The sequence below is a fragment of the Musca domestica genome, unplaced genomic scaffold (genome assembly GCF_030504385.1).
Source record: "Musca domestica strain aabys unplaced genomic scaffold, Musca_domestica.polishedcontigs.V.1.1 14, whole genome shotgun sequence".
NCBI lineage: Eukaryota > Metazoa > Arthropoda > Insecta > Diptera > Muscidae > Musca > Musca domestica.
Genome location: NW_026712192.1, coordinates 10458836 through 10484026, shown reverse-complemented (window position 1 = coordinate 10484026; position 25191 = coordinate 10458836). Strand labels below are relative to the sequence as shown.

The 25191-nt window shown below is 35.5% G+C and overlaps 1 protein-coding gene across 18 annotated transcripts in view; it reads left to right on the top strand.

Annotated features, from left to right (window-relative positions):
* Nucleotides 1–25191, top strand: part of LOC101899720 (small conductance calcium-activated potassium channel protein) — a 725164-nt gene that overhangs the window by 668954 nt on the left and 31019 nt on the right. For 15 of the 18 annotated variants that reach the window (XM_059119190.1, XM_059119189.1, XM_059119188.1 and 12 more), the window contains 2 exons: nt 5613–5748; nt 23885–23995. In XM_059119190.1, the coding sequence (XP_058975173.1) occupies nt 5613–5748; nt 23885–23995 (247 nt within the window). The remainder of the gene's footprint in view (nt 1–5612; nt 5749–23884; nt 23996–25191) is intronic. The other 3 variants (XM_059119187.1, XM_059119182.1, XM_059119179.1) reach the window with 1 other exon arrangement.

Genomic DNA, 25191 nt, shown 5'->3' with positions numbered 1-25191 from the left:
CGAACTTTAAATAGGGTGAGATAAAAAAAGCTGCAACAAAGTCAAACGCCATAACTTTTACATTTTTTTTTTAATTTTATTGAATGAAAGCAAAAAATGTCGAAAATAGCATCAAACTTTAGAATAATTTTAGATTTGTTCGAATTAGTCACCTTTGGCACGAATTATGGCCTTCAAACGGCTCGGTGTTGCTCTGCGGTATTTCGGTCCATTCCCGGCGAAGCGTTTACTTGGGTGATCGACACTTTGGTATTTTTAGTGCCAACCTTGCTTTCCAAAATACTCCAGACACAATGGTCCAACGGATTGGTATCCGGAGATTTTGGAAATGATGCGAGGAACCTGATTTTGTAACCATTCTTGGGTGACGCGTGCTGAGTGCGATGGTGCTGAGTCCTGTTGGAATGTCCAAGGTCTGCGGCCGAAATGTTTGCGTGCCTAAGGCTTTAATACTCCCTCCAGAATATTTTCGCGATAATATTCGGCATTTATTCTGATGCCATGATCGATTAATACGAGCGAAGAGCGACCATTGGCTGTTACGGCGGCCCACACCATCACCATGGCCGGCGATTGAGTTCTGGTGGCCAACCGAAGGTGCACATTTTCAGCAGACCCCTTTGGCAAATAAACACCATTTTGAAGGAACCTGAAAATTTTCAAAATGATTCCGTAGAAAAATACCTCTCAAAAGGTACCCCTTATATCAAGGCTATACGAAAACCTGTTCCTACATAAGTAATTTGTTGTGGTACGAAATTCGAAACAATTCTTGTGAAAAATACCACTAAAATCATCAAAATACCGAATATAGGGAAGTATTGTTATATGGGTGCCAAACGAAATCATAGGTTATAGTACTTATTACGAACCTTAAATACAAAAAGAAATCCCTAAATCATTAAAATACCGAATATTGGGAGGTACCGTTGGGGGCTTTATGAAAACATGGACCTACATGGCACATTTACGAACTTAATAATAATAAGGTACCTTTATATCGGGGCTATACGAAGACCTGGACCTGTATACGCAATTTTTAGTCACAGGTACCTAATAGGAACTTCAAATGCGAAATTTCAAATAATTTCGGTGAATATTGTACCTAAAATCATCAACATACCGAATATTCGGAGGAGCCGTTATATCGGGGCTATACAAAGACCTGGACCTGCAGGAACAATTTTCTGTCTTAGGCTGTAGTATCCATTACGAACTTCAAATACGAAATTTCAAACAACTCCGGTGAATATTATTGCTAAAATCATCAAAATACCGAATATTTAAAGATACCGTTATATGGAGGCATTGCGAAGACCTGAACATGCACAAACAATTTTCCGTCACAGGCTGTAGTACCTATTAGGAACTTCAAATACAAAATTTGCTTAGAAAGAACTTCTAGTATGGATTTTTAGACAATTGCTTTAAAAAATGTAAGCTGTTGCTTTAAAATGTAACGTGGACCGATGTAGCCATTTTCTAAACCATTACCCTAGGAAATACAAACTTTAGAACCAAATTTCAAAAATACATTTAAAATAATGTTGGTTCTCTCTAGATTTCAACAGACAGTCGGGGGACGTTAAGGAACCTGGAATTTTATGCTGATCCCCAATATGCATGATATTCTTTATAGAGACTATGATGAATATTTTGAGGTATTTATAGATGTGTTCCAGAATCTGCAATATAGTACTCTATTGCACTAGTTTTACAATAAAGAGAAGAGAACACACACACATATGACGTTCTCTTTTACTACTATTTACTAAGCGAATTTGGCTGAGCAGCATGGTTGTCAGCTTATGATTGGCTGAGCTTTTGATTTAAAGGATTGCCATCTAATTTGGACATTTATCCGGTACATTCTGGGTCAATTAGTGCTCTCAGAGTGAATCTAACAAGGGTTAGCGTTTCGAAAAACCCTTTAAATGGATGCAGCTCTTGATTTGACGAATACTGCAGTGGATTTTCATTATAGCCGACTGGAAATGTGAAAAGTCCTTCCAAAAGAAAATTAATTTTCCTCTAGCTTGAAGTCCTTCTTTATCTCCAGACATTATAAAATAACAGAAAAATTGTATAACTTGGAATGGGAAAAACAGAAAGAACTATTATTGATAATTGTCGTGTTTTTTTTTTTTTTTTTTTTTTTTTGTTTTTGTTCTAAACTCTAACTCCGAAACCATGAATCTGAACCAGAAAAAGATCCCATTACCAAATAATAGGTTTCCTTTTAAATATTTGGCAATCGTAGCTATTTATTAATTAACCTACTAAATGAATACTTTTACCAGGCCCCGGCACCTGAAAAAGTTTTTTTCTGGCCACTAAAAGCCGACAAATACGTCTTCTTTTTTTTAAACCACTTCTTCTATTTATTTATTTTTATCCATCAACAACTTATTGTATTTTATTGTCTTTCTTTATCCAAAAAATGGAGTCTCAAACACAAGCGTGAACACTCTTTGCCGAAGTTACTTATTACTTGGTAATGTGTTTTTTTTTTTTTTTTTTTTTTTTTTTTTGGAATATTTTTACCTAATGTTGTTTCGTTAGACCCATATAGTGAGTCCTGCTATTCTGTCCTCTACGATAAGATCTATAAAAACTTTCAAAAGAAAAATATCGCAATTCAATATTCAAACAAATCAAAGAGGCTGGTGCCACTTTCCTTCTAGGTATGCAAATTTGGATCCCTCCTATCCACGAATTTGCGGATAGGTAAAATCTTGTCATTTTTGTAAAATATTACATCTCTAAATACCTCCTAGAAATGAGCTGTTCCTTGGAAGTTTATTACCACTTGGTGAGATGTCATCCATGAGTTTGAGGATTTCTCCACTGTCTATGTCCAGTCTAAATCCCTCGGAAGTTTATATTATTCATTAAGTCGTCAGTGAGGTCCATTAGGCTGCAACCACTTGGTGGAATCTCATCCATGAGGTCGAGAATTTCCTTACAGTGTACGTCCAGCCCGTCCTTGGATGTCACTAGCGTACTGCGTGTGTATTTCCTTCGGAGTAATTTACCCCCTGGAAGATTATTGTCTATATAAGTGCATGATATCGTATATCCCCCACATATCGATACCTCCTTATATTCGGTATTTTGATTGTTTTAGCTACATTTTCAATAGAATTGTCTAAAAATCCATACTAGAAGTTATTTTCAAGCACTTTACTCCCTCACCGGAGTTGTTTCAAATTTAGAGTTCCTAATGGAAAATAAAGTTTATGATAGCAAATTGTCCATCCAGGTCCAGGTCTTCGTATAGGCCCTATATATTAGTAATATTTTGGGTACAATATTCATACGAATTGTTTCAAATTTGGTATTTGAAGTTCGTAATGGATACTACAGCCTACGACAGAAAATTGTCTGTGCAGGTCCAACTCTTCGTATAGTCCCCATATAGCGACACCTCCCTATATTCGGTATTTTGATGATTTTAGCGACATTATCCATCGGAATTGTTTCAAATGTGATATTTAAAGATAATGGTAATGGATACTACAGCCTAAGACAGAAAATTGTTTGTGCAGGTCCACATCCTCGTATAATTCCATATAACGGCACCTCCTGATATTCGGTATTTTTATGATTTTAGCGACATTATTCACCGGAATTGTTTCAAATTTAGTATTTGAAGTTCGTAATGGATATGAAAGCCTATAATAGAAAATTGTCTGAACAGGTCCACGTCTTCGTATAGTCTCCATATAACGCCACCTTCTGATATTCGGTATTTTGATGATTTTAGCTATATTATTCACCGATTTTTTTTTAAGTTTCGCATTTGAATATTTTAATGGCTTATGACAAAAGTCGCATACCCGGTCGTCGTATAGAACCTAATATAACAGCTTTATTCGTTATTTTTAAAATTTTAAAGGAATTTTTAACGAATTTAATTTTTTTTCAAATTCGGAGGGTATTCAAAGATCGGCCAGGCCGAACTTACAGCTTTTTTACTTATTTTTATCTTATTTCTTCTAAGACCAATGGGTCAGATTTTCTAAATTTATTGTCGATTATTGATTCATCGTCTTCACAGTCAACCTGCCTACATACGACCAGTTTTTTTTTGAGTACTCTTCCCAATCCCTGCAGTCCTGTAATACAATAAATTCTTCTTAATTTTGTTAGCAAATTTGACTATGTCCCCAATTCTAGGGAGCATTGCTGCAGAAATAGCCCTCAAAATGACAATTATATTGAATAAAGGACCTGAAATCGAACTTTTAAAATTTTGTGCCAATTTTATGAATAAAAAAAGTTTAAAAATAAATAAAAAATAAAATATTCTGATATTGTAACTAAAAATACTCTGAAGCATGTTCTATCCACTTTTACAAAAAAAAAAAACACAATAACGTAACAAAATTTTATATAATGGGAGCCTAAAGCATCAATAAGTACTGAAGTATCTGAAATGTAGTATCATATTAAGAGGGACTAAAATTACTGAGTCACAAATAGGCTTACGTCAATCCCAGTTTGCCTTCATATGTTTGATTTCTAGGAATATATCTAACATAACTTCTCAATGCTCCTATAGGGGATATGAGGTAAATTCCTAGAAAACAATCAGAAGAAGACAATTTAAACTTGATTGTTAACGGTAACATTTAACAAATTTACTGCGCGTTTAACACAAATTTTTGAAAGAACGTTTAAAATTTTTATTTGGTTTAATTTTGACAATGGACCAATTACAATAAATTTAATTTATATTTTCCCATAATAAAATGAATTGTGATTAGTCGAATATAACATTCTTTAAATCAATAATAAATTCTTAAACACAAAATCCTAAATTATAATAAATAAATGCATTTTTCAATTTCATTCAAGGGTCAATACTATTGCTAAAAAATTATTTGAGTTTGAGTTGTAACAATTTTTTTGACTTTCTCTCTTCTCTTTTGGTAAAAAAATAAATTAGCTTAAACTCTTTAGCTCTCCCTACTCTCTGTCTATCTATCAATCTATCTTTTATATATTTCTTATAGAATCCAAAAAAATCAATTAGTTTAGATTATTTAGAAATCCCCAATTATAGCTAAATGAATATTCCATGTTAATTTATGATTTTTTTCCTTATCTTTCTTTTCTTTTATTTCAAAAAAAAAAAACGAAAAAAAAAATAATTTCATAAAAACAACAATGTTTGTGTAACTTTCGGTAATTGCTGCGATAAACATTTTAATCAAAACAAACAAAAAAAACCTGAAAACCTGGTTCCAACCGTGCGTATCTCTGTTTTGTATCTTTACTGCAAAAAAAAAATAATAAATGTGTGTGTAATGTAAAAAAAACGAAACAAACAAAAAACATACCCATGAACCCAATCAACAATATGGCGCCCAATCAATTGCCATCATCAAATGCAACATCGAACTTCACCACCATTAAAAAAAACGACAAACAACCTGTAAAATGTAATTTTGCAACCAAAAAAAAAATAAACATAAAACATTGTTGGTTATCATCGTACCCCCCGCCCGTTAAAACTCATTGCCAATTGACAAAATTGTCAATTCCGGTTGAACCTTATCTCCCTTTCACCCACCACCTGCAATCCCGTGCAATTGCGCCTCATGCAGGTTTCATGATGAAGAACATGCAAATCTGCTGAACGCTATGTGGCTGATAGCAATAACATTTTTAAGTGTTGGTTTTGGTGATATTGTACCGAATACATACTGTGGACGCGGTATTGCCGTTAGTACAGGAATCATGGTGAGTTATTTTTTTGACAATATACAATACTTGGATAACATAAATACATATATATATACTTTTAAGACACTACACATAATGACCATACAAGACTATATAATAACACATTTATTTAATACTATTATAAAAACCAATTTTATATTTATAATATTTTACAGATTTTTATAAATAATTTTTTTCTTGATATAGGAACGGAAATAAAATACACAAATCTTGGACTAAAATTGAGAAAAAAATTAGACATAATTATAAAGTCATATTAAGTCAGAAAATGTAGGAAACATTTAAAAGCGTGCCAAATTTTTTTATTTGGTTTTTTTCTAAATACCTAAGGAATATCAAAATTCTGTATCTTTGGTGAAACTGATTAAAATTGTTTTTAGTCAGAAAATAGTTTATCTTTTTCGTGTTTTTAAATATGATCGGTTTTTGGTCAGAAATTCATGACAGTGAAACTAAATTATTTCAGTTTGCACTCAGCGTTTCGCTTCAACTTCAGGAACTTTTCAAAAAATTCCTATGACAATGACAATGGCATATTTTTATAAATCGTTCATATTTATGTATACCTACTCTGGCAAGTGTATACGTCACATGGGAAAATAGTTTTACAACTCTCTCCGATAATTCACAGTAGCTCCAACAAATCTCGTTTACATTTATGTAAGTAAAAAAAAATATTTTAGAGTTTTTGCCTTGTTAAGGCGAAGATCATATGTTTTATGATTTATGTGTCTATCTGGCTTTCCTTTTCACTGCAAATTTCAGATCATTAAGCTCGTCTCGAAAGAGAAAACAAACACATAAAAAATATTTTAATTCGTTTAAAGTAAAAAAAAATAATAAATATTAAAAGAGGTCATATTTCAATGCCAAACCAAGCTTGTACACTTCGTATAATTTAAATTAGTTCTAGACATTAATATTTTGTATGCATTCCTTTAATTTTTTTACCATTTGTTGCCTGGTTGATATACTTTTAACAAGTTTTTCGCAAAAGCTAGGTTCATTTTTTGACATTCTTCCAATCTTCTTTTCAAGATATGGTATGCTGGCGGATTTTTCCATCGAGATAGCTCCATAAATTCTCTATGGGATTTATGTCTGGACTCTTGGCTGGTGTATCCATGACGTGGGGACAATTATATATAAGTCATGACCGCACTTTATAAGCCATGTGTTTCCAATCATTGTCTTGATAAAAATAATAATCTTCGCAAAGGCCAAAGTTTTTTCTTACAGAGTGGCAAACTTTCTTTCAAAATTTTAAGGTACATGGGCCAGAGGCTGAAAATGAACTCCACACCATTACTGGCCCACCACCGTGCTTCACTGTAGGCTTAATATTTTTTGACAAGGAGCGCTTCATTTGCCTTTCTCCATACATAAGGTCTGCCCTGTGAACCAAAAAGGTTGAATTTGCTCTCGTCTGTAAACAGCACATTCTTCCAAAATGATAAATCTTTTGATATGTGCTCCTTTGCAATTCGTAATCTTACTTCTTGATTTTACTTGCTGATTAGAGGTTTATGTCTATTTTGGCCCATTGAGGTGATTGACACTTTGGTATTTTTTAGTGCCAACCTTGCTTTCCAAAGTACTCCAGACACAATAGTCCAACAGATTGGTATCCGGAGATTTTGGTGGCCATTGTACGCTGAAATGAAGCGAGAAAGTGAACCTCATTTTGTAACCAATCTTGGGTGGCGCATGCTGAATGCGATGGTGCTGAGTCCTATTGGAACGTCCAAGGTCTACGGCAAAAATATTTGCTTGCCCAAGGCTTTAATACACCCTCCAGAATAGTTTCGCGATAATATTCGACATTTATTCTGACACCACGGTCGATTAATACGAGCGGAGAGCGGCTATCGGCTGTTATGGCGGCCCACACCATCACCATGGCCGGCGCTTGAGTTCTGGTGACCAACCGAAGGTGCACATTTTCAGCTGACCTCTTTGGCAAGTAAACACGATCAATTTGTTTGTTTACAAACTGCTGGACAACGAATGTTTTCTCATCGGAGAAAACTAAATTCGGCAGTTCTCCACCTTCGGCCAAGTGAAGCTACTTTTTAGCTCTTCCGAGTCTATTTTCTTTCTATTGCGTTGTAAGTTCTTGCACTTTTTGGAATTTCAATGGCTTTACCCCGAGCTCATTTTTCAATATTTGCCGAATGGAATATTGTGATATGTTTAGCTCACGAGCCATTTATCGTCCACTGCGACGAGGGGTTCGATCAAGTCGCTTCTTTACTTTTCGAACCATTTCTGCTGATGTTGCTGTTTTCTTCCCTCCATTTCCTTGACGTTGGGCTACGCAACCAGTATCACGGTAACGAGCGATGATACAAAACACAAAAGATTTATTCACATTTGGTGCAAAATTAACCCGAAATCGGTTGAAGATATAGACGGGAGTTATACCCAAATCTGAACCGATCTATATAAAATCCGGCACAGGTATTTTCTGGTACAAAATATCATATTTTTCGAATCCATATTACGAATGTGGGGGACTTAAACGCCAGATCGGGTGAAACATATATATGGGAGTTACAGTTATATCTGACCCGATTTTCTCCGAATTCGATGTACTTGCTTCTAGACTGAATTCCGTCTGATGTACCAAAATTCAGGACTTTTGGACTGTTATTGGGAATTTGATGAAAAATTTACCCGAAATCGGTTGAAGATATATATTGGAGCTATATCCAAATCTGAACCGATCTTCATAAAAATTGGCAGAGGTATTTTCGAGCTCTATATGTTATCTGATACCAAATATTATAATTGTCGAATGCATATTACAAATGTGAGGGGCTTAAACACCAAATCGGATGAAACATATATATGGGAGCTATAGCTATATTTGAACCGATTTTCACCAAATTTGATGTACTTGCTTCTAGCCTGAATACGGTCGAATGCACCAAAATTCAGATCATTTGTACTTGTATTGGCCATTTGGTGACATTGGCCAGAATCTGTTGAATATGTATATGGGAGCTATATCTAAATTTGAAGCAATTCTCACCAATTTCAATAGGGCTCGTCCTTTGGCTAATCCAATATTCTCAATCGGATAATAAATGCGACCTGCATTTTGTTCACAAGACGGAGGCTTAACTCTAGTTTAGTAAAAACTCTTTGATTTTTTTGAAATTTTTTCCAGGGGTAGTTATTTTTACCCTGATTCCGGGAAACTATTTTTTCTTGGGGGACGGACCCGGGACCCGAGATGTTTAACCCGAAAACCCAGGTTCAAGACCCCGACTAGATATAGACAATATAGGTATCATTGGTACTTGTATTTCCAACGCCGGTTAGCGAAATAAACCTTTTTTATTGGAAACATAATTTTAATGAACTGGTGAGAATCGGGTTATGCTGGTGGAAAGACCCATAGACTGGACCCGAAAAAGGTATTAGCACAAATTGAAGCATTTTGGAAAGGTAAGAGTGTCAGCAATAATTTAGCATCAATTTGGTTTAACTCCATAATGGGTCTTTTTCGACTTTTTGGGGTATTTAAAAAAATCTGCATCCAAAAAATCAATAATTTGACTATAACTTCCGAACCGTTTAAAAATTAAATGTGGCCACTTGTTGGATAGCTATTTTCATAAGCTTTCCAATGATAATTATATTGTCTATATCAGGTAACTGGATCCGGGTCTAGTCGGGGTCTTGAACCCGGACTTTCGGGTTAAAAATCTGGGGTCCTAACTACCTCTGGAAAAAAATTCGAAAAAATCAAAGAGTTTTTACTAAACTAGGGTTGTTTCCAAATTTGACAAGAAACTCTTGCTCCAAAAACTAAACAACATATGTTACCTAAATTTGAGAGAGTGAGAGAGAGAGAAATGCAAAATATAGTTCTCTTCTGCTATATTTTGCCAAATTAGGGGTAACTAGGTAGAAAAATGAAAAAAAAAAAAAAACAAACATTCAAGCGTCAACACACAATAGATAGGCTGACTTCACAGTTTGCAAGGCAGTACTGCAAAGAATTTCTTTCATTTTAACGTTAATTTTTCAATGACAATTTTATATGTGAGAGTAATTTTGGGTAATTTGCCTTTTCGCTAGTTTCATCATTCAAAACAATACGGGAACATAACTATTATTATTTAACCCCCTAGCAGCTTCTCAGTCTTAAAGATGTTCTTCTCCCCTCGTTTCAATTTGTCTTCTTTTTTGTTGGTGTCCTTTCCAACTCTTCTCCTTTGCATCATCTATTCCATTTGTGGTTTTCCTATGAATTTTTGCAACCGCATATGATTGATGCCTCATGGGAAATTGTCAAATCAATACAGCAGATATGTTGTTACAACAAGAACAGCAACAAAAGAAGAGAGTGCAGATTGGATAGGAAAGAATGCCCGAATGAATGTGACATGTGGACATGTTCATACCGCATGAATCGGAATAGATGAAGGGACTTTAATAAAGGGAGTAAGGGAAAGTTTTTTTCACAATTGAAGGACATCAGGATGAGAAATGCAGGCGACTGTGTGAATGAAAATTTATGGCATTTCTAAGAAAATTGGAGTTCTCCCATATTGAATTTGCAAGATATTCCACGCCGAGTGCCCAATTTAGGGCAGGTGTCCTAAAAAGATTTTTAAGATTAAATTTGCAGGCTATTCCGTACCGAGTACCGAACATAGGGCAGGTGTACTAAAAAAGAGCCTGAAATGCTGAAAGGGGCTTATCAATAAGATATAATTATTTCAGAGGTCTTAATGATTGGACCATTGACTATTACGCTGATTTCAGGTCTAGTATTCCGACTAACACTGAGTTTATAATCCATTCTGACACAAACGTCTATGACCTTAATTAATCTCAAATAAGGCCGAAGTCAGTAGATAAACATTAATGAGAATTATAACTCTCTAAGAAATTAAAGGAAATCAGATCCTCTAAAGAGCAGAACTCTACAAAACCGCCGAACAAGAACAAACCAAAGAGACGGCCACAAATTATCAGCCAGAAAGGCAAAATCTGAATCTTATAGAGACTGTGTTGTAAAGGACGATGGCTGCGAAAGCAAGTAAAAGCCCATAATTAAGCTAGGAAATCTCCTAATCAATGATTCATAACCCTAGTATTTTAGCAAACTGTCCATGGTAGTAGAATACAGGTAGTCGCTTCGACACAGCTGCTGGGACAATGAACTGTCAAACCGATTTTGGAATTGAAAATGTTGAATGAAAAATTATTAAAATTTGTAAAAATTGTTGGGAAATGCATTATGTAACAACCTCTGATTTGCATCGTAAAAGAATATATTTAAAAATCTACTTATTTTTGACAAAACAATTTTAAAATTTTGACATATCAATGTTCGCAAGCGTTGATGCATCTACCTATATTCTTCTACCATGAAACAGTCTTTAGATCACCAAATAACGGTTGAAGAACTGATCCATAACTTTATAATGGAAATCAAAAACTAGTGAGAACATGGTATTAGACTATTTAATACCAAGAGTCGATTTATCGATCAGTTAATAGTCGACTTACATATCCCTACAACGGAAACGAGTAAAAATCTCAATTAGAAATACTTTGCATAGAAAGTAATGGAGGTTTTTATACCTTATACCTTTTTTTTATACCTTACACCACATTGTGGTAAGGGTCTATGTCTTTGTGCATTTGTGTGTAACATGGAGAAGGAAGCGAGATAGACCCATAGTTACTTTTGAGAGATCTACACAGAATCACTTTTTGAATCTATTTATGTATGTCAATAAGAATTTTTCCAAACAATATTTGTTTAGCCCAAGGATGAACCCTATTGAAATTGGTGAGAATCGGTTCAAATTTCGATATAGCTCCCATATATACCTTCAATCGATTTCGGGTTAATTGTGCACCAAATGGCCAATATCAGTCCAAATGACCTAAATTTTGGCACTTCCGAACGAATTCAGTCTAGAAGCAAGTACATCGAATTCGAAGAAAATCGGTTCAGATATAGCTACAGATAGCTTCCATACATATGTTTCATCCGATTTGGTGTTTAAGTCCCTCGAATTCGTAATATGCATTTGACAACAATGATATTTGGTACCAGATATCAGACACAGCCCAGAAAAACCTCTGTCGAATTGTATCGAGATCGGTTCAGATTTGAATATAGCTCCCATATATATCTTCAACCGATTTCGGGTTAATTGTGCACAAAGTGGCCAATATTAGTCCAAATGACCTAAATGTTGGCACATCCGACTGAATTCAGTCTAGAAACCAGTACATGAAATTTGTTGAAAATCTGTGCAGACATAGCTATAGCTCCCATATACAGGGTGAGATAAAATAACTGCAACAAAGTAAAACGGCATAATTTTTAAATTTTTTTAAAGTTTTATTGAATGAAGGCAAAAAAATGTCGGAAATAGCATCAAATTTTAGAATAAGTTTAGATTTGTTCGAATTGGTCACCATTGGCACGAATTATAGCCTTCAAACGGCCAATGAAACCACACACGCTCCCGAATGTTGCTCTGCGGTATTTTGTCTCATTTCCGGCGAAACGCTTGCTTGAGGTAATCGACACTTTCGTATTTTTAGTGTCAACCTTGCTTTCCAAAATTCTCCATACACAATAGTCCAACGGATTGGTATCCGGAGATATTGGTGGCAATTGTTCACTGGAAATGAAGCGAGGAACCTTATTTTGTAACCATTTTTGGGTGGCGCGTGCTGAGTCCTGTTGGAATGTCCAAGGTCTGATCATCTTTTTAGGCCAAGCGAAGCAACTCTTTAGCTCTTTTGAGCCTATTTTCTTTCTGTGGCGGTGTAAGTTCTTGCACTTTTTGGAATTTTAATGGCTTTACCCCGAGCTCATTTTTCAACATTTGCCGAATGGAATATTACGATATATTCTGATCTGGCAATTGCTCAAGAATTAGACTTCGACTTCAGTAACTGGATTTCGTGACTTGAACATCGTGTATACATATGTTGAATTTTTTTATACCCTCTACCATACTATGGAGGGTATATTAACTTTGTTCCTCCGTTTGTAATTCCTCGAAATGCTCATGTCAGACCCAACATAGTATATATTCTTGATCAGCGTGAAATTCTTAGTCGATTTAGCGATGTCCGTCTGTTGTAATCACGCTATCTTTCGAACGAATTGAGATAGAAGTTCTTAAAGAGGCCATGTAGGTCCACGTCTTCATATAGCCCCCATATAACGGTATCCCCCAATATTCGGTATTTTGATGATTTTAGCGACATTATTCACCGGAATTGTTTCAAATTTGGTATTTGAAGTTCGTAATGGATACTACAGCCTACGACGGAAAATTGTCAGTGCAGGTCCACGTTTTCGTATAGCCCCCAAATAAGGGTACTTTGTTGTTCTTAACGACATTATTCACCGGAATTCTTTCAAATTTGGTATTTGATGTTCGAATTGGATGCTACAGCCTATGACAGAAAATTGTCTGTACAGGTCCACGTCTTCGTATGGCCCCTATATAAAGGTACCTCCCGATATTCGGTATTTTGATAATTTTAACTACATTATTCATTTATTCATTATTGTAATGGCTTATAGCAATACCTATGCAGGTCCCTAATGTAACAGCTATATTCGGTATTTTTAAAAGTTTAAAGATTTTTTAACGGATTGTATTGTTTTTGAGAATTGCCAAATTCGTTCCAAATGGTGGAGGGTATTCAAAGTTCATCCGGGTCGAACTTACAGCTTTTTTAATTGTTTTTTTTTTTAAGTTCGGCCTTTTTTGTAGGAGGTACCAGAAGGATTGGACCGATACTGCCCATCTCTGAACACGATCTAAGTTTAATAGTAATATTACGATGTACCAAGTTTTGACCAAACCAGACAGACACACGGACAGACAAACGGACATCGCTAGATCGACTCCAAATGTACTGAAACGGATATGGTCAAAAGAGTCCTAGGGTCTAAAACCGTTATTTCGACTAACCGCGCTTTGGCCGTATCAATTGATATATACCCTCTGTGGACATATGGCTGAGGTTATAAAAATGCATATACATATGTACTTATATAGCAGACACCGACAATTCCTTCTTGCATTTAACATAAACACTTCGCACTACCAAGCATGCAAACTGAAAAATTCTCTGTAATTGCACGAAGACTTCCCTTTAATGGCATTGCGTTGGAATTTGTTGAAACTTTAAAGGACATTTTGCATAATCATAGATTTGAATGATATATGAATGTATGACTATATATGCACACATACGGGTATGTGTGTGAATGGGACACAAATTTATGTTGCATTGTTGGCAAACAAACTGCAATACCTGTCCCCCGGTGACATTGATAAATGTAAAGGAGAATAGTACAATGGGAGAGAGAGGTTCTTGCTGTTGCTATAGTTCGTTCTTATGCCAAAATATAAAATATTATCTTTTCTTTGTCATACAAGGAAACTCTAACGAAGCGTAGAAAATGTTTGTGAAATATTTTATATCTTTCATGCACCGCGTTGTCGAGGGGGTTAAAGTGTTATTACGGATATATGGTTTGGTTTTGAAAGTGTCCTTTTTGTGTATTTTTTACCCCCACCACAAAAAAGCGCCCTGGCTTATTTCCAATAAGAAGCAACGATATCCAGGTATGTGACACTTGTTATAGAACAAGTAGTCTGCTTTGATTTATATCCAGTAGATACAAGGTATATCAGTAAGATTTTGGCAAATATGATCTTCAATTAGACATATGGTTTTTTTTAGTTTGAAATATGTCCTCCCATATTTTCCGGTTTGTAGAGAAATTACTAAAATATTGCTATAAACACAGATTTGGAGATGGGGACAATTTGGCAATGCCTAGCAGATTTATTTTATTTTATAAAATATTTGTTGTAAATTTTAAAGATTTAGGAATTAATCAAATAGAGCAGTGTAGGCTTATTTCTTCGGGATGCCATGGTATTTTGTTGTTGCAAAATGGTCAGGCTCAATCCCTTTTATTGTTGTTTTTATAAAAACAACGTTTGTTTATTAGTGGAGAACGATGGCAATTTTTACCAGAGGTTAAGGCAGGAAATGCCTAGGTTTCGGAAAGAGCCACCAATCCTCACCCGATCCCTTGTTTTTGTCTGAGATTTTACGAATTTACAAGTGCCAATTCACAACCAACTCAAAGCGAAATCTCCTCTTAGTAGTGAAAGATTTGTTAGCCAATTTTATCAGAACCAAAAAAAAAACAGGAAGTGAGATCAACCCATAGCTACTTTTGAGGATCTTCATAGAATCACTTTCTGAGTCGATTTATGCATGACAGTCCGTCTGTCCGTCCGTCCATGTATTCTTATGAACAAAATGCAGGTCGCATTTATTATCCGATAGAGATAACATTTTCCAAACAACATTTGATTGGCCCAAGGACGAACCCTATTGAAATTGGTGAGAATCGGTTCAAGTTCAGATATAGCTCTCATATATATCTTCAACCGATTTCGGGTTAATTGTGCACTAAATGTCCAATATCAAACCAAATGACCTGAATTTTGGCACATCCAACTGAATTCAGTCTAGAAGCAATTACTTCAAATTTTGTGAAAATCGGTTTAGATATAGCTATTGCTCCCATATAAATTATTCATCCGATTTGGGGTTTTAAGTGCCTCACATACGTGATATGCACTCCCGAAGAATCATTTTTGGTACCGGACATCAGATACTGTTCCAAAATACCGCTGTCAAATTTTATCGAGATCGGTTCAGATTTAGATACAGCTCCCCTACATATCTTCAACCGATTTCGGGTTAATTGTGCGCCAAATGGCCAATATCAGTCCAAACAACCTGAATTTTGTGCACATCCGACCGAATTCAGTCCAGAAGCAAGTACATCAAATTTGTTGAGAATCGGTTCAAATATAGCTATAGCTCCCATATATATGTTTCATCCGATTTGGTGTCATAGTCCCTCATATTCGTAATATGCATTCGACAACAATGATATTAGGTATTAGATATCTTATAGAGCTCGGAAATGCCTTTGTCAAATGTTATCCAGATCGGCTAAGATTTGGATATAGCTCCCATACATATCCTTAATCCGATTTTAGGTTTATTGTAATATAATGGCTAATATCAGTCCAAATTTTGGGACGTACGTTTCCATTTGGAGCTCGGCTCCGATATATATTTTTATACGCTCCACCATAGTATGGAGGGTATGTTAAGTTTGTCATTCCGTTTATAATACCTCGATACATAAATTTTAGACCCCACAAAGTATATAAATTCCGTCGGTCTGTCCGTCTATGGATATCACTCTAGCTTCCGAACGAAATGAAGTAGGTTGATAAAATTTTACTCAAATGTATATTATGTCTGCAGGACTTTTGGTATTGAAAATGAGTCATGTAGGTCAACGTTTTGGTATAGCCCCCATATTTTCGTCAACTTCAAATTGGATTTTTTTGTATTGAATGTAAAAAATTAATCCCTCATTTAAAATTCGAAGTATTACTTATGTCCTCCAATGGTGGTTGGTATTCTGGGACAACGATAGACAATAATCTATATTTGTTTCCGGATTTTACCACATGATCCACGTTGGAGTGGTTCGAACGCACCTGTGATGTGGGTGTAAACTTCATTTGACAAAGGGTACTCCATTTCCCTCACTTTTTCATTCCTGGGGACGGAAAAAATTAACGCATCCTTGGCAAATTTCGCATTTCTCATTGTATATTCTATAAAATAAAAATAAGTTATTATTTTATATAATTTTTATTGCAATTTTTGTATGTATATTTTTTTTTCTTCTAAATTCAAAATTTAAAATGGTCAAACAAATATTTTTTCGCACAGCGGTAAAGATCCTGTTTTATCGTTTGTTTTGGATATTTATTAAAAAATGTTTCTATCCAGTTCTGAGGCTGATCAATGGAAACAAATCCTGAGTTTGTCTTTACTTCCTCCTCCATTATTTCCGTACGGAATGTTTGCTCTATTTTATTTGAATAGCATAAGAGGGCGAAAAAAATTTTTGTTTTCAGATTCTCTGGACATAGCTTCAGGATAGAGATGATTGCTCTATAAAGTTAATGTTTAGAATATGTGTCCTTTATATTCTCTTGTAAGGATTTTTTGAATAAGACCATTCTCCTACAGACAATGCCCAAATATTACGAATATTTAATGTGTCTGTCCCTTTTTGACTTTCCTCTTCCACAACCTTCGGCATGACTGCTTTATTCTAAGGTAATTTAATTACCTTTTTACTCTATCTGTGTTTAATTAAAGCTCATTTCCATCCCTTTAACATTATTTCCTTAGTTGGAAATTCACATGTAATTATTTGAAGAGGACACATAATGTGACTGCACGACAAAAGTTATCGCAAATTCTATAGAATCCTTCTCACATTAGCATATGGTTAGCATTAGAATACGGCAGATGGGCACAGTGGTAAAAATAAAATTTCAGAGGAAATACTTTTTTTCAAAGGGAGGACAATAAAAGTATAAATGCTCTAAAGCTTTTTACCGGGTTAGCCCTCTTTGTGAAGATTTATATGAGGTATACTGAACTGGCAATTTAAATCGACTATATTTCTACAAACATTATAAGGTTAAGCTCCTTAAAAATGCAAGGCTCCAGTGATCCATTCCTTTGGTAGAGAAATTCCGTTAAACCTTTGGACGGTGGTGAATTTAAGAAAAAAAACATATATTAAAAGAGATCATATTTCAATGCCAAAGCCAAACTCGTACACTTCGTATAATTTAAAGTATTTCTAGACCTTAATATTTTGTATGCACTCCTATACTCTTTTGACCATTTGTAGCCTATTTTAGAAAAAGCTAAATTCAATTTTTTGCCATTCTTCCAACAAATCTTTCTTCAAATTTTCTTTGCAAGCTATGCTGATATGCTATATGCTGGCGGATTGTTTCATAGAGATAGCTCCATAAATTCTCTACGGACTCTGGGCTGGGTGGGGACAATCTTGCTTCTTGATTTCCCTCTCTATGGAATGGCTAAGGGCTTGTGTATCCATGACGTGGGGACAATAATATAACATCCATGGCCGCCCTATATAAACCTTGTATTTTGGATCATTGTCTTGATGCAAATAATAATCTTCGACAAGGCCGAGCTTTTCCTTACAGAGTGGCAAAAAGTTCTTTCAAAATGTGAAGGTACATAGTCTGATCCATTATACCCTCAATAAAATGCAATACACCAGGTCCAGAGGCTGAAAATGAACCCCACACCATTACTAACGTAACACCGTACTTCATTGTAGGTTTCATATTTTTGGCAAGGAGCGCTTCATTTGCCTCTCTGCTCTGCTCTGAACCAAAAAGGTTGAATTTGCTCTCGTCCGTGAACAGCACATTCTTCCAATATGAAAAATCTTTTGATATGTGCTTCTTGGTAAATCGCAATCTTACTTCTTGATTTCGCAATCTTACTTCTTGATTTCGCTCTCTATGGGGTTTATGTTTGGACTCTGGGCTGGTGTATCCATGACGTGGGTACAATTATATAGCAGCCATGACTGCACTTTATAAGCCTTGTGTTTGGGATCATTGCCTTGATAAAAATAATAATCTTCGCCAATGCCGAGCTTCTCCATACAGAGAGGCAAACGTTCTTTCAAAATGTTAAGATACATAGTCTGATCCATAATACCCTCAATAAAATGCAACACACCAGGTCCGGAGGCTCAAAATGAACCCTACCACCGTGCTTCACTGTAGGCTTCATATTTTTGGCAAGGAACGCTTCATTTGCTTTTCTCCGTACATAAGATCTGTCATCTGAACCAAAAAGGTTGAATTCGCTCTCGTCCGTGAACAGCACATTCTTCCAAAATGAAAAATTTGTTAATATGTGCTCATTGACAAATCGCAATCTTACTTCTTGATTTCATTCTCAATGGGGTTTATGTCTGGAATCTGGGCTGGTGTATCCATGACGTGGGTACAATTATATAGCAGCCATGACCGCACTTTATAAGCCTTGTGTTTCGAATCATTGTCTTGATAAAAAGAATAATCTTCGCCAAGGCCGAGCTTTTCCTTACGGAGTAACAAACTTTCTTTCAAAGTGTTAAGGTACATAGTCTGATCCATAATACCCTCAATAAAATGCAATACACCAGGTCCAGAGGCTGAAAATGAACACCACACCATTACTACCACCACCGTGCTTCACTGTAGGCTTCATATTTTTTGGCGCTCCTTCATTTGCCTTCCTCCATACATAAGGTCGGCCATCTGAACCAAAAAGGTTGAATTTACTCCAAAATAAAAAATATTTTGATATGTGCTCCTTGGCAAATCACAATCTTACTTCTTGATTTCGCAATCTTACTTCTTGACTTTACTCTCTATGGAATTTATGTCTGGGCTAAGGGCTTGTGTTACCATGACGTGGGGACAGTTATATAGCATCCATGACCGCACTTTATAAGCCTTGTGTTTCGAATCATTGTCTTGATAAAAATAATAATCTTCGCCAAGGCCGAGAATTTCCTTACAGAGTGGAAAACTTTTTTCAAAATGTTAAGGTACATAGTCTGATCCATAATATCCTCAATAAAATGCAATACAGCATGTCCAGAGGCGAAAATAAACCCCACACCATTACTGACCCACCACCGTGCTTCCTGTTTGTGAACGGCACATTCTTCCAAAATGAAAAATCTTTTGATATGTTCTCCTTGGAAAGTCGCAATCTTACTTCTTGATTTCGCCTTCTGATTAGAGGTTAATTTCTAGCTCTTCTGCCATTTTAATTCGAATTGTGTAGTATATTTCTTATTGTTTGAGGGCAACATACTTTTCCCAAATCCTTTTCAGCAATTTTTTTCGAGCTTCGGTTCACTGCACAAAAATGGATCCTTTGGGGTCTGCCGTAAAATATACTTCTCATCACTCGAGGTAAATATTTTATTATTTGCCGTATTTGACTTATTTTCTACAGATCCATCTATTTTGAACCGTTTTATGATGCAGATCGGCTTCTTTTAACAATCTCAGATATCTCACTTAGTGATTTATGGTTTTTGTAATGTTTAATTACTAAATTTCTCACTTCAACAGACTTCCCATTTTTTTATTTATTTTTTTTAATATTAACATCCGTAAATTTCACAACACGTGGAAATTTGTGATAAATTAGCTTTGAGAGACTTCCCCAAATACATTTTCCAACAATCGCGTGAAGTTTGACGCAGTTCTAAACGGGGTTGCCGTATAAATGTAAGCTGTACCAGTTTAGTTTTTGCATAGAAATTTGCTGAGCTTTAGAATAAATGTCATTATTTTTATTAAATAATTAAAAACAGTGAACTTTTCCGTTCTTCGACTAGTTCTAGTACCCTCTACACTAATAAAAAAATATAGGTTTCTCCTGGTAGTGGATTTTGATAACAATCATATTCCAATAAAAGAAAATTGTTTGCTAAGTGTACGAGTTTCGCTTGGAGCTACTGTATGCTAAGCATAGGTACTTACTCCCATAATGTCTCACTTATCTAAAACATTAAATAAAGTTTTAAAAATTTAATGACACTCTCTGTGTCTCTCTCGTTCTATTCAGCACACATGTAGACTTAATATAAATTGACAGCCAGCTGTGTTTCCAAGTAGAACTATGTATGTGTGTGTGTGAGCTTATAAGCATCTATAATCCATAGACAAGATAAATACATACATACATACGACACTAAGAGATCAAAAGTGAAGTGGAAAGTGTTAAGTTTGCCATTCCATTCCATCCATACAATCGAAAATGGCTTTATTGTTGTTGTTGTTGTCGTCGGATTGCAGCATTGTTATAAAACTGGACATACGGACAAATACGACAAAGTGGCTTTTAAATCTTTGTCAGACGACTGGAAAAAGCAATCAACTGTATTAACACGGAAACGGAAGTGTACGAACATCATTTAAATGAAGTCATACGAAAGCGATGGCGAATATAAAAGGCTGGCGGCGCTAAAAACTCACGGATTAAATAAGGTCCAATGGAGGCCAAAGCGTAACACAGTGGTGTGAAACTAGGTGTGTCTGGTTACATTTCCTGCAGGAATTTTCCAGCAACTTTTTTTTTTGAAGGAAAGAGAGAGTAAGGAAGTTATATTCTCTTTTGCAAGAAAACTATGTAAAGTAAACCGACGGAATTCTGGCAAAAACTTGCAAGCAATCAGCTTGAACTGCCCTACAGCTGGATCCCGTATAACCTGATTGGCTTTAATGCTTGTTGGCAGATCATTATCTTATAATCAATTGATAGGACAGAATATCTTTCCATTAACCAATTTGAGTTTCAGTAGCACATGTCCAATTCATCTTTCTCTCTCTCTCTTGTTTCTCATTATTCCAAGATAATTCTTTATTTTCCCGTACGGAACCTGATTAGAGTTTATATACAGTGGTGAAAAATTTAGATAAAGATCCCACTTTATGGTCAATTAATAAACACTGTTCAGAGCTAACTGGAGTTTTCTTACAGTTTCGGCTGTATCTTCTCCTGTCGCCATGAGGACGGTGTCGTCTTCAAAAGTTCCGAAAAAGTAGTTTTTATTTTGACGCATGTCATATGAGTATATAGCGTAAAGAATTGACCCCAGAATAATTTCCTGTGGTACCCTCGATGTTATTGACTCGAAGGACCAAATGTAAGAAGACGAGAAAAGAATCGCAACCGCTTCATTAGGGTGTAATTTCAATTCTATTCTGTATCCGGCTCGACTGGACCAAATGTAAGAAGGCGAGAAAAGAAACACAACTGCTTCGTTAGGGTGTAATTTCAATTCTATTCTGTATCCTGCTCGACTGGACCAAATGTAAAAGATGAGAAAGAAAACCCGACCGTATCATTAGGGTATAATTTCAATTCTCTATCTGGTTCGACTGGACTAAATGTAGAAGATGAGAAAGAAAACCCGACCGTATCGTTAGGGTGTAATTTCAATTCTCTATCCTACTCGAGGGATCCCTGTAGAAAGTGAGAAAAGAACACGACCGCTTTGCTTGGTTGTAGTTTCAATTCTCAAGCCGGCTCAAAGGACCAATGTATTTGAGAAGAGAAACACAACCGAATGGTTTGGCTGTAGAATGAATTCTATTGCGTATCCGGCTCCCAGGGCCATATGTTAGCGGGAAAATCAAATTATACGGCTTGTTGGTTCGTTTGTCAGTTTATTTCTAATTTTATTGAGAAAAATACATATTACTTAAGTGCTAAGACACAAGAGAAATCTTAGGCGGGTTTAGTTTTATCTGCATCTGCTTAAGACTACAACACTTGGCATTTCTAATTCTGTGCATAGGTCTAACACAGCACACAATTGTCGTGATCTATATTTACTCCCCAGCTGAGCGCATTTTTATGTGAGAATATTCCTTATTATGAATGCGTCTCCAGCAGCATAAAGTGTTAGCATCCTTGAACTAAAAATACAGGGTGAGATAAAAAAAAACTGCAACAAAGTCAAACGCCATAATTTCTACATTTTTTTTTTAATTTTATTGAATAAAAGCAAACATATGTCGGAAATAGCATTAAATTTTAGAATAATTTTAGATTTGTTCGAATTGTTCACCTTTGGCACGAATTATGGCCTTCAAACGGCCAATGAAACCGTCACACGCTGCCTGAATGTTGCTCTGCGGTTTTTTGGCCCATTCCCGGCAAAGCGCTTGCTTGAGGTGATCGACACTTTGGTATTTTTTAGTGCCAACCTTGCTTTCCAAAATACTCCAGACACCATAGTCCAATGGATTTGTATCCAGAGATTTTGGTGGCCATTGTGCGTTGGAAATGAAGCGCTTCCAACAAAGCTTTCTTCAAATCTGGCGGATTTTTCAATCGAGATAGCTCCATAAATTCCCTATGGAATATGGAAAATAATGGGTTTATGTCTTGACTCTTGGCTGTTGTATCCATGACGTTGGAACAATTATATAGTAGCCATAACCTCACTTTATAAGCCTTGTGTTTCGGATAATTGTCTTGATAAAAATAATAATCTTCGGCAAGGCCTATCTTTTTCTTACAGAGTGACAAACTTTCTTCCAAAATGTTAAGGTACATAGTCTGATCCATAATACCCTCAATAAAATGCAATACACCAGGTCCAGAGGCTGAAAATTAACCCCACACCATTACTGACCTAACACCGTACTTCCCTGTAGATTTCATTTTTTTTTTTTTTTTTTTTTGCAAAGAGCGCTTCATTTGCCTTTCTCCATACATAAGGTCTGCCATCTGAACCAAAAAGGTTGAATTTGCTCTCGTCCGTAAACTGTACATAACAATTTATAGCCTAAACCAATTAAAGATCTAATTTATTCCTGTGGTCTGTAACGTTCATATGAACAATTGTTCAAAAAATCGGATACAAAAAAGCTCTCCTCGAGCATCTAATACTTTATTTAATGATCCAATGGCAATTTCTATTTTTTTAATGCATTTTTTTATATCCATGGTCCAATTTATTCAGGTCATCAACTATTGAAAATCAGACTAAATGTTACTTTAAATTTATTTGTTTATTTTTTGTGTTATGATTTGAATCACAACAATCCATTTTGGCATTAAATTTGGTAATCAGCTGTTCTTGATGGGGTTCCTGATAATTGGGACATAGCTGTTGCCTTATATTCTTATGCCATGTTCATACACACAAAATTACGCTGAAATCTAATTTCTGCGCAAATAAATATGTTTTTTTGAGGTTTTCTTTAATTCCGTACCACTGTGCCACAATGTCAAATGGTTTCGCTTGGCCAACAATCAACGATCTATGACTCGAGACCTTTAAGAGCATTTATTATTTACGGCAGGATAGAGAAGACCATTTGATTCTTTTTTTTTATTGTGAATGGACGAACAATACACAAACAAAACACTTGACGAAAATCAACACTTTAGACTGGACACAACATACATACATACCAAACATACATTTATATATAATAAAACGATGATATTCCCCCCCTTTACAGTGACTGGCAATTCCCAACGAGATGCTTGGAAGGAATAATTTTTAACTGTTTTACCCATAACCCAGCAGTTGTAATTGCAAAGCAGTTTTGTTTTAATTGTATTTTCTTGTTTTTTCTTTCACTTTTTACAGGGTGCCGGTTGTACGGCTCTTCTAGTGGCGGTCGTATCCAGAAAATTGGAATTGACAAGAGCAGAAAAGCATGTGCACAACTTTATGATGGATACTCAGTTAACAAAAAGGGTATTTAAATTCTGTTTCAAAGTTCAATGTTGTCCAACACACTCTCTTGTTTCGTGTTGTTGTTGTTTCTCTGAACTCTTTAATTACGTTTTTTGAAAATTTCTTTCGAATCTGTTGTATTTTTATTTTCTGTGGAATTTTTGTTATGTTTTAAGCTACTATTTCCTATAACTATTCTTACTTAATTTCTTTTAAAAATGTTTATAAAAAATGTGTTTATTTTCAAGCTGGCATTAGCCTTGGCGTAACTAGAAATCATTCGAAAAAAAAAAGATTTGGGAAACCCAAACGTACGTCCCCATGAAACATGATTCCTAGCCACGCCAATGTCTACCTCTGCTACTCTAATTTCCCCTCTCCGCTCCATCATCTATTTAATATCCTTCCTATGACTATATTTTTCCAACTTATTCAATTTGTTGCTAGCGTTTATAATTTTTATACCCTACACCACAAGGTGGTCAGGGTATTATGTCTTTGTGCATTTGTTTGTAACAGGCAAAAGGAAACGAGATAGACCCATAGTTCCTTTTGATGATCTGCATAGAATCACATTCTGAGTCGATTTATGCATGTCCGTCCGTCCGTCTGTCCGTCCGTCCGTCCGTCCGTCCGTCTGTCCATGTATTTTTGTAAACAAAGTACAGGTCGCATTTATTGCCCGATCCAGATGAAATTTTGCACAGATCATTTGTTTGGCCCAAGGACGAACCCTATTGAAATTGGAGATAATCGGTCAAAATTTAGATATAGCTCCCATATATATCTTCGTCCGATTTGCCTTTTATTGTGCACCAAACGTGTACTATCAGCCCGAATTGTATGGAATTTTGCATATACACCTAAATTAGGCCTGGAACAGCTCAGAAATATCTTTGCCAAATTTTATCGAGATCGGTTCAGATTTGGATATAGCTCCCATATATATATATTTATCCGATTTCAAATTAATTGTGCACATGCTTCGGCATGTTTAGTCCTTTGAACTTTAAATTATAATTATAATCATAGCGTGTATGATTGAATTCTCCCATAAAAACTTTTAATTGTTATGTGGAGCTCTACTAAATTAGCAAAGTGGTGTAGGGTATCATAAAGTCGGCCCCGCCCGACTTTAAGACTTTCTTTACTGGTTAATATTGAATTCAGCTTAACATTGCATTACACAATAATTAAATAACGTTTCACTTCACCTA